Here is a 14,637-nt window from a genome sequence, read left to right on the forward strand (position 1 = left end):
TGATTGAAGTTTTCTTTTGCAAAACAAAAAAAATCCAGTTTCCTGTTTGCCATCTTTGCATACGTTCAGGGCAAATTCGAAAGACATATCTAAGAAAACATATAAAAAGTCCAAGTGAGGTTTCAGAACCCTTGCATCTATTTATTGAGGTCTTGACTGAGTCCCTCCTGGCAGTTTTGCCAAGAACAAAACATTGGCAGATTATGCCAATATTGTTTCTAGAGAGGTTCAGGTGTTGCTTTGCTTGCCAAGGGCACAGTAGAGGTGGTACCTGAAATGGGGAGGACCAGGGCTATCCCCTACACTTCCTGGTCCACAAGAAGAACAAGGTACTGTGGTCAAATGTCCTATGCATCAGAGGTGTGACATGGGGCATTTTCTACAGTGGGGCGTGGCTGTGGTAGATCTACTGATTTCCTGCAAGAACACTCAGTACCCAACATTTTGCACTCTTTAGATCCTTCTCGAAGCTACCTAGCAGACGTTTTCCTTCTTCAGTTGGGCTTGAGTCTCTTTTGCGCATTTCCTCTTCTGCTACTTACCCACAGGCCACAAAGAATGTCAAAGTACATAAGGCTTAGCTCAATCTGATGGAATGGGCTTAGAAGGTCTGGTACTCAGGATTTCTGGAATCTCCGCATGAGCCCTCTGCTTCGACCGCCTCTTTGAGAGGACCTGATATTCCAGGAGCAGGTCAGGCTCCTGCATTCGACTCTCCACAATGTACACCTCCATGCATGGAGATTGAGAGGAACAACCAAGAGGGTTTGAACTTCAGTCCCAGGTGGTGCATGTCTTTCACAAGACCTATTTATTCTGGCCAATGGTATAAATGTGTCCTCTAGTGCAAGGAAAAGCAGGTTGCTAAGATATTAGATGTCCTACTGTGTGTTTTATCACTGACGTGGTAAGGTTGTGCCAGGGTCCCTGTTAAAACCTACTTATCGGCCCTTTCAGCCTTTATGCATTAACCAGATCAGCCCTTTCTGTTCAATTCACTTGCTGTGCTGCATTTGTTAGGTCTCGCTGGCCCAGCGCATGCGCTGGTCTGGCGAGACATTTTGTGAGGGTTCCAAAAAGTGCTACCAGGCCAGCCTAGACCTACAGTGCATGTGCGCGGGCGCGCGCGTCGCGCTTTACCGCGATTACTTTCACTTTCGCGGCCGGCCGCTTTGATGTTTGATCGCGATCACTTTCGCGGCCGCACGGCTGCTTTGATGTTCTCCGATAGGCTTCAATAGATTGCAGCAGTTAAAACAAGCATTGGCATAGCCAATAGGTCTCGCTTTTGGGACCTTATAAGTGTTTAGTTATGCAACTGTTGCATGGTTAAACACTTATAAGGTCCCAAAGGCGAGACCTATTGGCTATGCCAATGCTTGTTTTTAAACTGTATTCACATGTTCCCCTGCTCACTTCATTATGCTGCAGTGGGTTATAATTGGGTTCTCTCTTTTCTGATGTGTACCACCTTTGAACCTATGCGCAGTTGTGCACTGACGCTCTTGATTCTGAAGCAATGCTTATCATTGCCATAATTTCTGCATATCGCGTCAGTGAGCTACAGACCTTTTCAATTCAGCTTTCCTATACCACCTTTTACCCTGACAGGTTGGTGCTTCAAATACTTGCATCTTTCCTTATGAAAGCAATGTTACATGTTTATGTGAGGCAGTCTATATCACGCTCCCTGCTGTCTTTCACATCAGATCAACTTTTTCTGCAATTCACTTGTACGAAGAAAGAAAAGGCAGTTCTAAAACTGACCGTATCATAGTGGGAAGTCCTTTATATCAAACCAAGTTATGCCTTGGCCAAAAAGAACCCTCCTTGAGGACCTTACTACTCATTCATCTGGGGCATAGGCTGCTATTATGGCCCTAGCTAAGTGGCTTGCTATTTTCTGCACCTTCCAAGCCACCACGTGGACTTCCATCCATACATGAATTAATTTAAAACTTATAAAGTACACTGCCACTCGCAATAGAACTTCCTGGCGCTAAAGTTTGAATCCAAAACCCAGATGAGAGGGAAAGTAGGAGAAAAGTAGATATGTTATTTGAGGGGATATCAATGTATGGAAAGAGTGAGCAGGTACTCTGTCAAAAATAAATTATTGTAGTCCAAAGAAATTATTTTCTGAAGTCCAAGAAATTTCTTCCAAAAAGATTCTTTTATTCTTTCAAATTATTTTCAAGTTGGTGCTCCAACACATTCTTAGAAGTCCAAACACAATCTTAGTTACATATAAACACAGCCAACGCGTTTCGTCCCCCTTGGGACCTCATCAGGGCTGCAAGAAAAAAAAAGAAATTATCACTAATGAGTAAATCATACGTCTCTATAACCCAATTCCTGCTTACAGTCAAATTAATGTTATCAAGTACATCTATAACCTATACATCCTACCTATATGACAATCTTTAAATTTGAAGAATTTACCTCTACATCCTGCCTAAATGACAATCTTATTTTTGAAGAATTTACCCAAAACCATAATCACATAATATTGAAAAGAATAACATGTTAATTTGTCATGCTGAGATTTAGATCACACAAAATGATCTGATAGAAGATTCAGAACGCATCATTGAAATCATTGCACATGTACTTTATTAAATTTCTCTATCCAATTTTGATTATAATAATCTCTCATTGTCGTTTCAATATATTGATCTGTCACATACCTCCTAAATAATGACACAACGGCTTTAAATACCAATCTTGGAAGGATATCCGTATCATCCAGGTCTGTTATTTAGTTCTCATCAAATTAAACATTATCTAAATAGGATAAAATATGATTGTCAATTTTCTAATTGCATTATTCCGAGACTTTATTATAATTGGCTGTCCCATTTCATCCTTAGTATCGTTAATTCTTTTTACGGTAAGATAGTCGTTAAAATTAGATGAGGGGATAACTGAGTGCCTCAGGGGCCAGGAAGAGCCAGGTCTTCAAGTGCTTTTTGAATTGAGTTTCCTATTTTATGAACCTCAAAGGGCTGGGAAGTTGGTTCCATGCCTTGGATCCAAGTGCTGAGAAGGATTTGCCGCCTTGAGTTTTAAGTCTGAGTAGGGAGGGGCTTGAGAAGATTAGCCTGGTAAGATCTCAAAGTTCTTTGAGTTGTATAGTGAGTGAATCTTGCAATTTAGTGTTTAAGTCTGGTGGCTTTAAATGCTTTAAAAACCAGTATAAGGATCTTAAAGAGGATCCTTTTGTGTACTGGTAACACGTGTAAATTGTCACAATCCTTGATTCGTTGCAGGAGTATGGAGTGTGAGATGGTATCAAATAAGGCGCAGAGATCAAGTAAAATGAAGACCGCGTTATTTCCAGGGTCTTTTTTATGGTATCAGAAACTTCCAACAGAGCAGATTCTGTGGAAAGTTTTAGCTGAAAGCCAGATTGCCAGGAATGAAGTGCATTGTAATTTTTCATAAAGGAAATTAGTTGGATATTGAATATTGAAAAGGTTTTCAAGCATTTTGGTTAATGCGGGGAACAGTGAGGTGGGGTAAAGTTTCCACAGTGTGGTGGGGTCTGCAAAAGATTTGTTTTGAAGGGGTTTCACAACTGCCAGTTTCCAGTTTGGGGGAACATCAGCTATTGATAATGAGTTGTTACAAGATTTATTGATAAAAGGGTTGACAATGTCAACAACCTTATGAAGAATAGCAGGGGGACAAGGGTCATTGGGGGAACCAGATGTGCATGAGAGGATGGCTTTTTGTGACTGTGAGAGTGTAATCTCCTGAAAGGCTACCAAAGTTGCAATCCCCAACTTTAAGGGGGTTTCTAATAAAGCACAGTCAGATGGGGGCATGGTGGATGGGTAGCCCTGTTGAATGGCATGTATTTTCTCTTCAAAGAAAGAAGAGATCTGGTTGCAACGCTTTCGGTAAGGGGGAATGTCCCTAGCAAATGCCATAGGTTGTAAAAAGGATTTAGTGATATTACAAATAATGTTTGAATCAAACTGGGCCTCTTCAATCTGGGTAGTGAAGCATGCTTTTTTCGCTCCCTTAATCTGGGCATGGTAAACTTTCTGCGCATTTTTAAAGTGGTGCAGGTCCTTGAGATTGTATGTCGGCCGCCATTTATGTTCTAATTGTTTGCAGAGCAGCCGCTGAGGGGTATGTTCACTAGGTGCTTCTGTAGTGACTATAGGCCTGCAGGAAAGGTCATTCTGCCACTCGGACCTGGAAGACTTCCTGGTGTACCTCAAACCATTCTGCTTGACTGCACTGCTTTTATATCGATTCATGAGGTGAGGAGTCTGTGGTGGAAGCATCTATCAGAAGAAACAGTGACTTAACAACTCACTTTGTGGTGGATATATTATCTAACCACCTATTCCTCATTGCCCATCCTTCTCCCTGTTCTTTGGAGTGCACTTTCAGAAGTCATAAGGTTCCAAATCGGGTTGCACACACTTTCCATGCTCTCAATTTTTCAGTTAAGTTGCGCATCTGGGACCACAGAAAATGTCAGTGAATAAACTGACGTCAGCACGCAGAGGTGGCAGTGGTAAGCGGCTCTGTTGTCGTGTCCGGAGACAGGACAAAGGTGTGGCGTAGAACAATGGCACTACCTACTGACAAGCAGGAGCTATTGATAAGAGTTTTCCAGATCCAGCTGGGGATATTCACAAGATGAGTATCGGCAAAGGTAAGTAACTTGTTCTTTTCAAGATAGGCCAGACCTGTTCATTGAATGTACTTGAAAGTCATACAAACCAGTATGAGGATAATAAGAGGGAAACTTGGTAATCTGCCAAATTGTCAAGCTTAATGGTTATGATTTTGACTGTTCTATTGGTTTGTGCAGCCAAGCTGGGGTATAAGAATTAAAGGGACAATCAAGAGTAGATATGAAACAGCTCCTTTACCCAGTTCTCTATCACTAACAATTATCAACAGTGGGCATTCTAGAATACTGTGTATTGTTTCAATGTCTGCTTCGATTTTGATATCCATTGTAACATCATTTACTGGGTGGCGCCTTGAAAATGGCATATCTGTTTGTAGAGTGCAAATGTAACTTAAAAACCTGTGCACACCATACCTTTGTCTCACATGGGTCACATGAACACCTGCATGTTTTCTCCAGGTTAATTCCATGAACTTGAACTATGTCGGCTCGCTGCTGGTGTCGGGCACCAAGGAGGGCACCGTCAGTATATGGGACATTGCTTCAAATCAACTCTTGCACCAGCTTCGATGTCACTCTGGCATAGTGTATGACACTGCCTTTAGTCCTGGTATGAATAATATTTGTGCTATTACCATTTCTACTGTTGCAATTTGTTTAAATACCTGTTCTTGCCAGTAAAAGAATTATTTGTCAGTTTGGGCTGGGCAAACATTGTTTTATTATTTGTATAAAAATTATTTTGGAGTTGTTTGGTATCTGGCCAGTGTAAGCACATTCATAGATGAAACAATTCTATCAAATAATTATGTAAAAAATACATTTTATAGTTGTAGGTTGTTTATGTTCCATTGTTTTTAATAAATGCCCCCATGGTGGCAAATAGCAGTCAGTTTAAATGTGTTTTTGTTCCCCGCCCACAGACAGCAGACATATACTCAGCTCAGGAGAAGATGGTTTTCTCAAAGTGATTGATGTACAAACAGGAACACTCATCACTTCCATCGTAGCAGAACAACCGCAGAGGTAATGGATGTGTTTTTATCTGATGAACGTTGAGGGGTAGCTCATTGTAAAAAGGGACCCTCTTACTTTCAGCTCCTCTCCTTCCCTACAGGCAGCCCCAGCATCTCTGTGACCTTTCCAAAGTAATATGCAGAAAAACATTTCTAGAGGCTTTCTTTTCATGTTTTGAAAAGTACTTCATAGCATCAAAATAACTTAAGTGCCCTTTGATGGAGAGAAGGCATAAGAAAAAGTCATCTAAAACATTAAAGTCAAAAGAACTGAACAGCAAGTGAAATGGACAGATTGAGAGCAAAAAAATTTAGAACATGCCATGTTTAGCTGAATATTGTTGCCAGTGTTTTGGGAAATCAATATGGCTCTATTTGTGGAAACGACACTAGCGTGCTCTTGAAGCATCACCTCTAAAAGCCAGCATGTGACCTTTGCTTGCAAATTGTAATGCAGGGACCTTTAGGTGCAGATGATGGAAAATCGCCATTACAACGTGGCCGTCACCACGCATTCCCATTGCAACACGGCTGTTACAATGCAGGTACCATTACCACGCATATACCTTTACCATGCATGCCTCTACAGCGAATTTCTTTATAAAGGCTTTAATTAAACTATCAATTCGGCTACTTGTGCAGACTTGACTCCTGTTAAATAGGATGCTTCGACTATTCCAGCCAATGGACACACAGCATAAGCAGCACTCAACCCTCCCTCCTCATGGCGCCTACATGAGCCATCTACAAAAAGCTTGTGCTCAGCATCTTTCAAAGGCTCATCCTGTATGTCTGGACGGGGGTTAGTACTGAGTTCTGTTACATCAAGACATTCGTGTTCAGCTTCATCTTTCACTTCCTCATTGTATGGATCTGGCAACAAGGTAGCTGGGTTCAGAACAGTACATCTAACTATGGTCACATTATCTGCTCCTAATATGATCCTTTCATATTTTGTTAATCTGCTCGGAGTGAGATACTGAGTTCGAGTTCTTGTTAAAAGAAACGCAACTGCATGAGGGAAGTATACCTTAACAGGGCGTCCCATCACAATTGACTCACTTTGTTCTATACTTACGCATGCTGCAGCTACAGCTTTTAGGCATCCTGGCAATGTAGATGCAACAGGATCTAAGGTTGCAGAAAAATATGCCACAGGATGTCGCATTAGACCAGGTATATGTGTTAAGACTGAGAGGACACAGTTATCGCTCTCACAACAGAATAATGCGAATTCTTTCGAATAGTCTGGCACGCCTAGAGCAGGTGCTTCACATGAACAATTTCGCAATTTTACAAAAGATTGCATGCTCTGATCATCCCACTCTACTGGGTCTTTTGCTCGTTTCTTTGTCATTTGTATCAAGGGTTTTGCCACTAGAGAAAATCCTACAATGCATTGCGTGCAATATCCCACAACACCAATAAACATTCTTATTTCTTTTGTGACTGCGGTCATTTCATTTGCTTTATTATTTTTATTCTCTCAGTGGTCACTCTTCTTAATCCTCGTTCTATTTGGTGTCCCAAATATTTGACTTTGTATCTGCAGAATTGTAATTTTTCGGGGGACACTTTATGTCCACCTTTTGCTAGATGGTTCAATAGGGCTATGGAATCAGTTACACAGTCACTCCTTGTTTTAGACGCGACCATTAGGTCATCAATATACTGCACCAGGACTGACTCTCGAGGTAGTACCAATGTCTCAAGACATTTTTTCAAGATTTGGTTAAAGATCGAAGGACTTTCTGTGTACCCTTGAGGAACGCGATTCAAACATAAATACGATCCTCAAATTTAAAGGAAAATAAAAAACTGACTATCAGGGTGCAGTGGGATGGAGAAGAAAGCATGGCATAAATCAATTATGGTAAACCATCATGCATTTCATGGTATTTGGTACAAAATCACTGCAGGGTTGGGTACTATAGGGCAACATGGCACAACAATCTTGATTATCTTTCTTAAATCTTGAACTACCCTACATTTTCCGTTTGGTTTCTTAATGCCAATTATAGGTGAATTACAGGGGCTACTCATGATTTCCTTTAGTATACCTTGTTCGATCATTCGATCAATTTCTGCTGCAGCACCAGCCTTTACTTCAGGACTCATCTTGTATTGTCGAGTATTTGGATAAACCGCACAGTCACAGTCACTTTAACAGGGTCCACATCTGTAATCAACCCTACTTCTTTTCCTGTAAAATCCCACACTTCAGGATTCACTGTCGTTTTGACCTCATTGGGTGAGTCATCTTTGGTCATCACTGAATATAATTAATCTACTTCTGTTCCTGGTTTGGCTAACATGATCTTATATATTCCATATTCATCAGGGGTTTGAATGGCAACACCGTCAGGCGTGCAAAATATGGTGCAATTCATTTTGCACAACAAGTCCATTCCAATAAATTTACTGGACTAGAGTCGCACACTACAAACTTGTGCATTTCTTTAAAATTTCCAATGCACACTTCCATTGGTTTTGTAATAGGGGTCCTAATTTGTTTATTAGAAATGCCCACTACTTGGATCGCTTCTCCCGAGAGGGATAGGTTTGGGATGTCTGCTGTTCTCACAGTAGAACGGGTAGCACCCGTGTCCAATAAAAAGGTAATGTCATTTCCTTCTACCTTTCCATCAATAAATGGACCTGACTGAACTACCGGTAAGGATGCGCCAAGTACGCACTATTTCTCCTCCCCTCTCAGGCACCGTCATTGATCTTGATCTCCATCTCCAAAATACGTATCCTGCAAAAAAAAACTGCGATGTTACATACGTTTTTTTTATCATTTGGGTTTTGGAATCCGGTGTCCGCACTGTACCTGGTAAAGGGGAAGGTGGCAATTGACTCTGTAGGTTTGCAACCTGCTGCGGTTGATTCATTAGCACCTCATTCTGCATCTGTGGATTTAAATTTTGATTTGGGCCATTACTATGCTGTATGCTTTTGCACTCATTTTTCCAATGCCCCAATTTTCTGCACCCATGACAAGGGAACTTTTTCTTGGCCTCTTCACTGCTCAACCACCCTTTCGGTTTACCCCCATTATTTCCACCCTGACCATGCGCCCTTCCTGTATTTAATGCCTGATTTTGTAACTGGAGTTCTTGCTGTTCTGCTAATTTCACTTGAGCCCACATCACTTTTTCTTCTAAATTCTTTTGTCTATTATCAATTTCATCTCCACAATATTTTGCATATTTTAAAATCTCATCTATTGGTTTTCCTTGCCAGCACAAATTATGCTGCTTAATCATTTCAGATATTTCTTTTCATAACCCTGACACAAACCGATACACAAAATGAATCATCTCCTTATCCCCAATACTCTCAAATCCACTGTACTGTTTGAACACCTGTAGGAGGCGCTTATAGTAAGCATGTACAGACTCATCCTTTTCCTGGGTTGTTTTATCTATTTTTATCCAATCTGTTTCTTTTGGGGGAATTTTCCCTTTTAAGAAAGTGATTACTTGGTGATATTTCTTCATAACCTCCTCTGATAGAGCTCCTCTTTTCTCATTTCTCGGGTACTCCTCATTAGGCCAATCAACTGTAATTTTACATTCAGTCCACAAATCAGCAGGCACCACTATGTCAAAAAGACCATCTAGATCCTTCAACAAAACTTTCGACACCTTCACAAACCTTTCAACTTGCCTGTACCATTCCACTGGTTTTTCTCTCAACTTAGGGAAATAATTTGCAAATGATAAAATATCCTGTCGGGTCCATGGGACATGTACATAACCCCCTCCTGGAACTTCTCTCATTGGGTACAACCTTTCTGCCTTCTCTGTTTCTTTCATTAAATATTCAGATGTTACTTGATTTGTTTGGGCTTCCTCCTTTTTCTTTGACCACCAAACTTTCCACCTGTCTAAGTCTTCCCATTTCTGCAATATAGTCATTAATTCTTTAACCTACAATTTTCTTCCTGACACGTTCATGTTTTCCAAATCTTTATCAAAAAATTCTGCTCTATAAGGATTTTGCAATACTTTGAATCACCCTATTTCTATTCCCCTTTCAGAAGCCAAATTTACCAATTTTTCATGAAATGCTTTTGTGTTTCGGGTTATTCTTCTGAACATAAACAGCAATTCTTTCTCATTATAGATATTTAACCTATCTAATCCTACATTTCCAGCTATCATTTCTTCTAATTCAACTCTCAATTTAAATATGTCTAATATTTTTGGTGGTGGATTTTGATTTCTCTATTTCCTGTGCCCATCGTTCTATTTCTTCTGGAGTTACAATTGTCACTTTTCAATCCGGTGGATGTCTCAATTCGTACCTCTTTTGAGCAACCTGGTGTGACTCTTCTAGGTGTGTCATTTATTTGCCCTCTTATTGGCAAGTCCATTAATGAAATTACAGACTCGCAATCACTAGTTTGGTCATCAACTACTAGCTTCTCTTTTCTTGGCTCAATAACGGGGGTAGTCATGACAGGTGTTTTAGGACAGTTATATTTATCCCCGTACAGTGGGACAACAGGACCTATAGTCACTGGTATAGTCAGAGCTTCGGGATTTGCGTTTAACTGTGTTATCTTCTGTATTAATCCGTCTCTAATTATTATTTATTGCTTCTCTTTCTTTTTCCTGAAGTACCCTTCCCATTATTCTCTCATGTACTATTTGTGGTACTAAGGGTGTATCTAAAATCGGAGCACTCGGGGTAGTTCTATGAGGTCTTTCTTGTTAAGGCGGAAGATTTTTCATTAAAATATCTTCTAAATAATCATCTTCTGAATCTCTGCAACCCGTTAATGTTAAATGCTTTTTCTTTTCTGTACACTTTCCTCCTGTCTGTTCCTCAGCCATCAATACAGGATATAACCCTTCAGTTAACATAGCCTGCCTCCACTGTTTCATTTGCTTATCTCGAGTTTCACATGGAAATTTTGGATAAAATTTACTCAAATATCTGTCACTCCTGGGTCTATCTCGCTCAAATGCCTCAGTCCTTGACAAAGCCATGTGTATTCCTTGGCTAAGATATATTAAATCTAAGATGGAGACGCTTGGCTGCTTAGAATTATTTGAGAGACCATGTGAGCTGTCTAAATTGGAAATAAAAGACTTAAAGTCGCAGTTCATGTGCAGGGCAAAGTTGCAGAGAGAAGGCGAGGAAGTGTGTAAACCGTCTGTTAGGAGATTTGTCATGTTAAGTATGGGCAATGAGATTCAGCCATACTTGACTTATATAAATAACCCTTTTCATCTATTTTTATTGATTAGGTTTAAACATGACATGTTACCTTGGCTCCTAGCACACCCGAAGGGCTTTTTTAAAGAGGGCACTTTGGGCCCCTGTCCCTGTGATAACGCCTCCGAACAAAATACGCTGCATATGATTTTTTACTGTAAATTTTACACTCTGTTACGTAAGAAATTTATTTGCCCCATTTTTAAGAACTATCACTTTGACCAAGTAAGGCCCGCCTTGGTATTTCTGCAAATGCTGGGCTCTCCTCTTGTCTGTTTTGGAGTTGCCAGCTATCTTTCAGGGGCAATTAGAAGTAGAAATCGAATGTAGTCTAATATATTTTAGCTCTATTTTTTAGCATGTTTGACAGTCCGAGACCGGGCCTTTTTATCCCTTTCTTTTGAAATCATGAAATAGTTTTATAAATTTTGGCCTGCCTTACTTTTTAATGTTCACATTCGCCAATTATTTGTTTAAACTTATTTTTATGTATATTTGTGCACTGTGTATTGTTTGAAATTCCTTTGTTAACTATTTTTACATGTAACTATTTGCAAATGAAATTTTGTGTATGCTTTGATGGTTTTAATTATTAACCGAATAAAGCTATTGTTGACTGACTGGCCTCAGTCTCCCATTCTTCTAGTGCTTCATATTGAATTAATCTGGGTCTTGTCTCTAACTCATTCATTCTAGTACATAAATATTCTTCCAATAAATGTTCCGTACTCTGGGAACACCAGTATTCCATCATCTTTTGTATATTCTACCCAATTCTCTAACCATACTTAAGTATGATAACCTCTTTCTACCATCATATAGGATGAGGGAGTTTTCGGAGGAGGAATGACAATTCCTTCTCTAGTTTTAATGGGTTTATCCTTTTTAAAATAATTCTTAATTTTCTGCATAAATGACATTTTTCTTTTCTCTCCATACATTTTGCAAGATCTCCCTTTTATGTACTGTTCGTGGGAAAAGCCTAAATATCTTCTGTCTGGGCGAGTCCCTATTAATGTTGGATCGTACATACAAAATCCACTATCTATTATTATTCTTTGGCTTTCTATGTTTACAGCTATTTAAATGTCCGATTTTTCTTAATACACTCCTCCAATAGTATAGTGTCTTCTAGTCTTGCAGCCACTCAGGGTTTGTTTTTCACTGTGCGTTTAGCCAATACTAGCGCGGCTCTCAGTGACGTCATTATCACTCCTCACTACTGACCGCTGCTTTACAATTCTCGCGTCAGTCACACACCTGCTGTATCAACCATTCCCAGAGCTGCTCTTTGTGACGCCAGTGCAGCACCCACAACTGACCCCTCCTTTTTAAGGTAATATGAAAACTTATTTTCTCACAATTTTACATGCAATCTTCATTAATCAATAACATAGAAACATGCGCTATTGTGTCCGATCCTCTAAATTCAAAGAATAGTCCACCTTTTACTGCGAGCAAACCTTTTCCGCTTACTCTTCACACACTACGAGTAAAACACTTCCGCTTACTCTTCACACACTACGAGTAAAACTCTTCCGCTTACTCTTCACACAAGCATCAGAGAACCTGCTACTCCTTCAGTATTACCCTTTCTAGGTGATACAAGACCAAAGTTTCACCAGCGAACTCCTTTGCTACCAATTACTCTTACTTTTATACGAAAGAAAGACAATCCCTAAATCAGTGCTTCTAGTCCTGCGTAACTTTCATCGCTTTCCTGATCCAGACAAGTAACCTCACTGCATTGTGGCTTCCATTCGCCACCCACTATTCAATATTCCCGGGAAATTCCAGACAACTTGAAACAATACATGAACATTTAACGAATAGAGGTTGTTAATGCGTAAATCAAATAATTCAATACACAATATTCTCTACCTAACTAACTAGAACATAACCATGTCTCTGCTACCAAGTATAACTGATGGAGCGTGGGTTACCAGCTCGGGTTACACACACACATACCTAATACTCACCTGGGCCCAAACATTCACACACTAATAAGCTAGTAAACCCCGCTGCCGTCAATTTTGAGTTTTACCTGTAATCTGATAATCACCTTTACCAAGTCTTACCAACTTAATCTCCGTAATAATTTCCTTTACTCAGTGAATCAGGTTGCTGAGATAGTTTAAGGTAGAAAATGACATTTAACTTAAGCTTGAAATAACCACAAACTCAAAAGTTTTAAAAACTTTATCTAAATCAATTATTTTGTGAGTCAGAATCAAATACAGTTTGAACACATTTTCTCAAGAGGCAAGATAAAAGTCAGATCTAGCAAAGTCATAATAATGATCAATGAAGACGGTACCTGTAAGAGGGAGAGAGAGAGAGCAGGTACAAAGACATGTTTCACAGAATTATGTATACCAGTATTAGGGTATCTTTCATAGATTCACATGCCTGAATCATTCCCCGTCGTCGGGATGGGAGTCCCCGGTACATAAATAAAGTAATGTCTCACTATACATATAGAGTAATAGTCCAAGGGTCTCACCTTAGTAACATATCCATGTCCTTTTGTAAAAAAAGGACCAAACTTTGGAGAGGAGCCAATCAGCTATCACCACCCTCTAGAACCTTCCTGGAAGGAGCTCTAGTCCCTCAGATTTTCTACCGCACGTCGTGCTAAGGGAGTCTCCTCTGAGCTCTGCTCAGCTTTCCTTATTTTGGGATTTCCAGTGCTTCTTACTTCAAAATTCCATCTTCGGGGTGACATTTTCCAGTTCTTCATGGCAGATACTCCAAAGAAAGGCCTTTTTAGGTCTTGTGCTTCCTGTGGAAAAAAGAGACTTCATGTGGACGACCAACACAAGGAGTGTCTCTACTGCCTTTATCCGGATCACTGGACTGTAAGGTATGTCGTACCTTTTCCTCCAAGACCCTCAAAGATCATGAGGGACGCCTCTTAATCTGGCTGCAGAGGCTTAAAGACAAAGAGTAAGTACTGTCTTCTGAGGAAAGTGAGGGCTCTTCCATATCTACTCAATCCTCTCAGTAAAGACCAAGGGTGGCTTCTCCAGGCCCTTCGTCGCAGCCACCTCAAAAGAAGGCGCATGAAAAAGTCTTCAGAGGTCCCTCCTAAGGCTCTTTCAGCGAAGGTTTCTCCCCAGGAGGTTCTTCACACCTTCAAAAAGCCTTCTTCCACCCTGTCGGCGACGGCCTTGTCGGCGGTGGCCTCGACGATGAGGAAATCTCCATCTACGGCATTGTGTGTGACCTCGTCAATGGCGACTGTTTCAACTTCTGTCGCATCTCCTTCATTATCAACGACGACGACTCCATCGTCGATGGCCAGTAGGTCCGTCTCGTCGACGCTTAAGATAAAGAAGACATTGTCGACGTCCAAATTGCGTCGACGCTGCGATTGCCGATGACTGTCGACAACGACACCGTCGACGAAGACTGTCCCGTCGACATCCACTTCATCGTCGACGAACAATCCGACAAACTCCATCGACGACGACGACACCGTCGACGATGGCTCTGACGATGGGAACTCCATCTACCATAGTGCCCATCGACGCTTCACCGTCGACGACTATACCGTCAGCGGGCCCGTCGACGACAGCGGATTCCAACCTAAAAAGTACGTACGTGCATCTAAAAATCACAAAACGTACGTTGACGCCGGCCCTGACTTCCCCTAGTAGGATCCAGCTCTTGCCTCCAGCACATCTTTTGGAGGAAGAAGATTCTGATGATGGCAGTATGTTTCGAACAGCAACAAGC

General features: G+C 40.7%; 1 protein-coding gene across 1 annotated transcript in view; it reads left to right on the forward strand.

Annotated features, from left to right (window-relative positions):
• NSMAF (neutral sphingomyelinase activation associated factor) overlaps positions 1-14,637 on the forward strand; it is a 624,890-nt gene that overhangs the window by 577,336 nt on the left and 32,917 nt on the right. The window contains exons 28-29 of the mRNA XM_085605566.1: positions 5,114-5,264; positions 5,578-5,680. Of these exons, the coding sequence (XP_085461692.1) occupies positions 5,114-5,264; positions 5,578-5,680 (254 nt within the window). The remainder of the gene's footprint in view (positions 1-5,113; positions 5,265-5,577; positions 5,681-14,637) is intronic.

Source organism: Triturus cristatus, chromosome 5_1 (assembly GCF_964204655.1).
Source record: "Triturus cristatus chromosome 5_1, aTriCri1.1, whole genome shotgun sequence".
Classification (NCBI taxonomy): domain Eukaryota; kingdom Metazoa; phylum Chordata; class Amphibia; order Caudata; family Salamandridae; genus Triturus; species Triturus cristatus.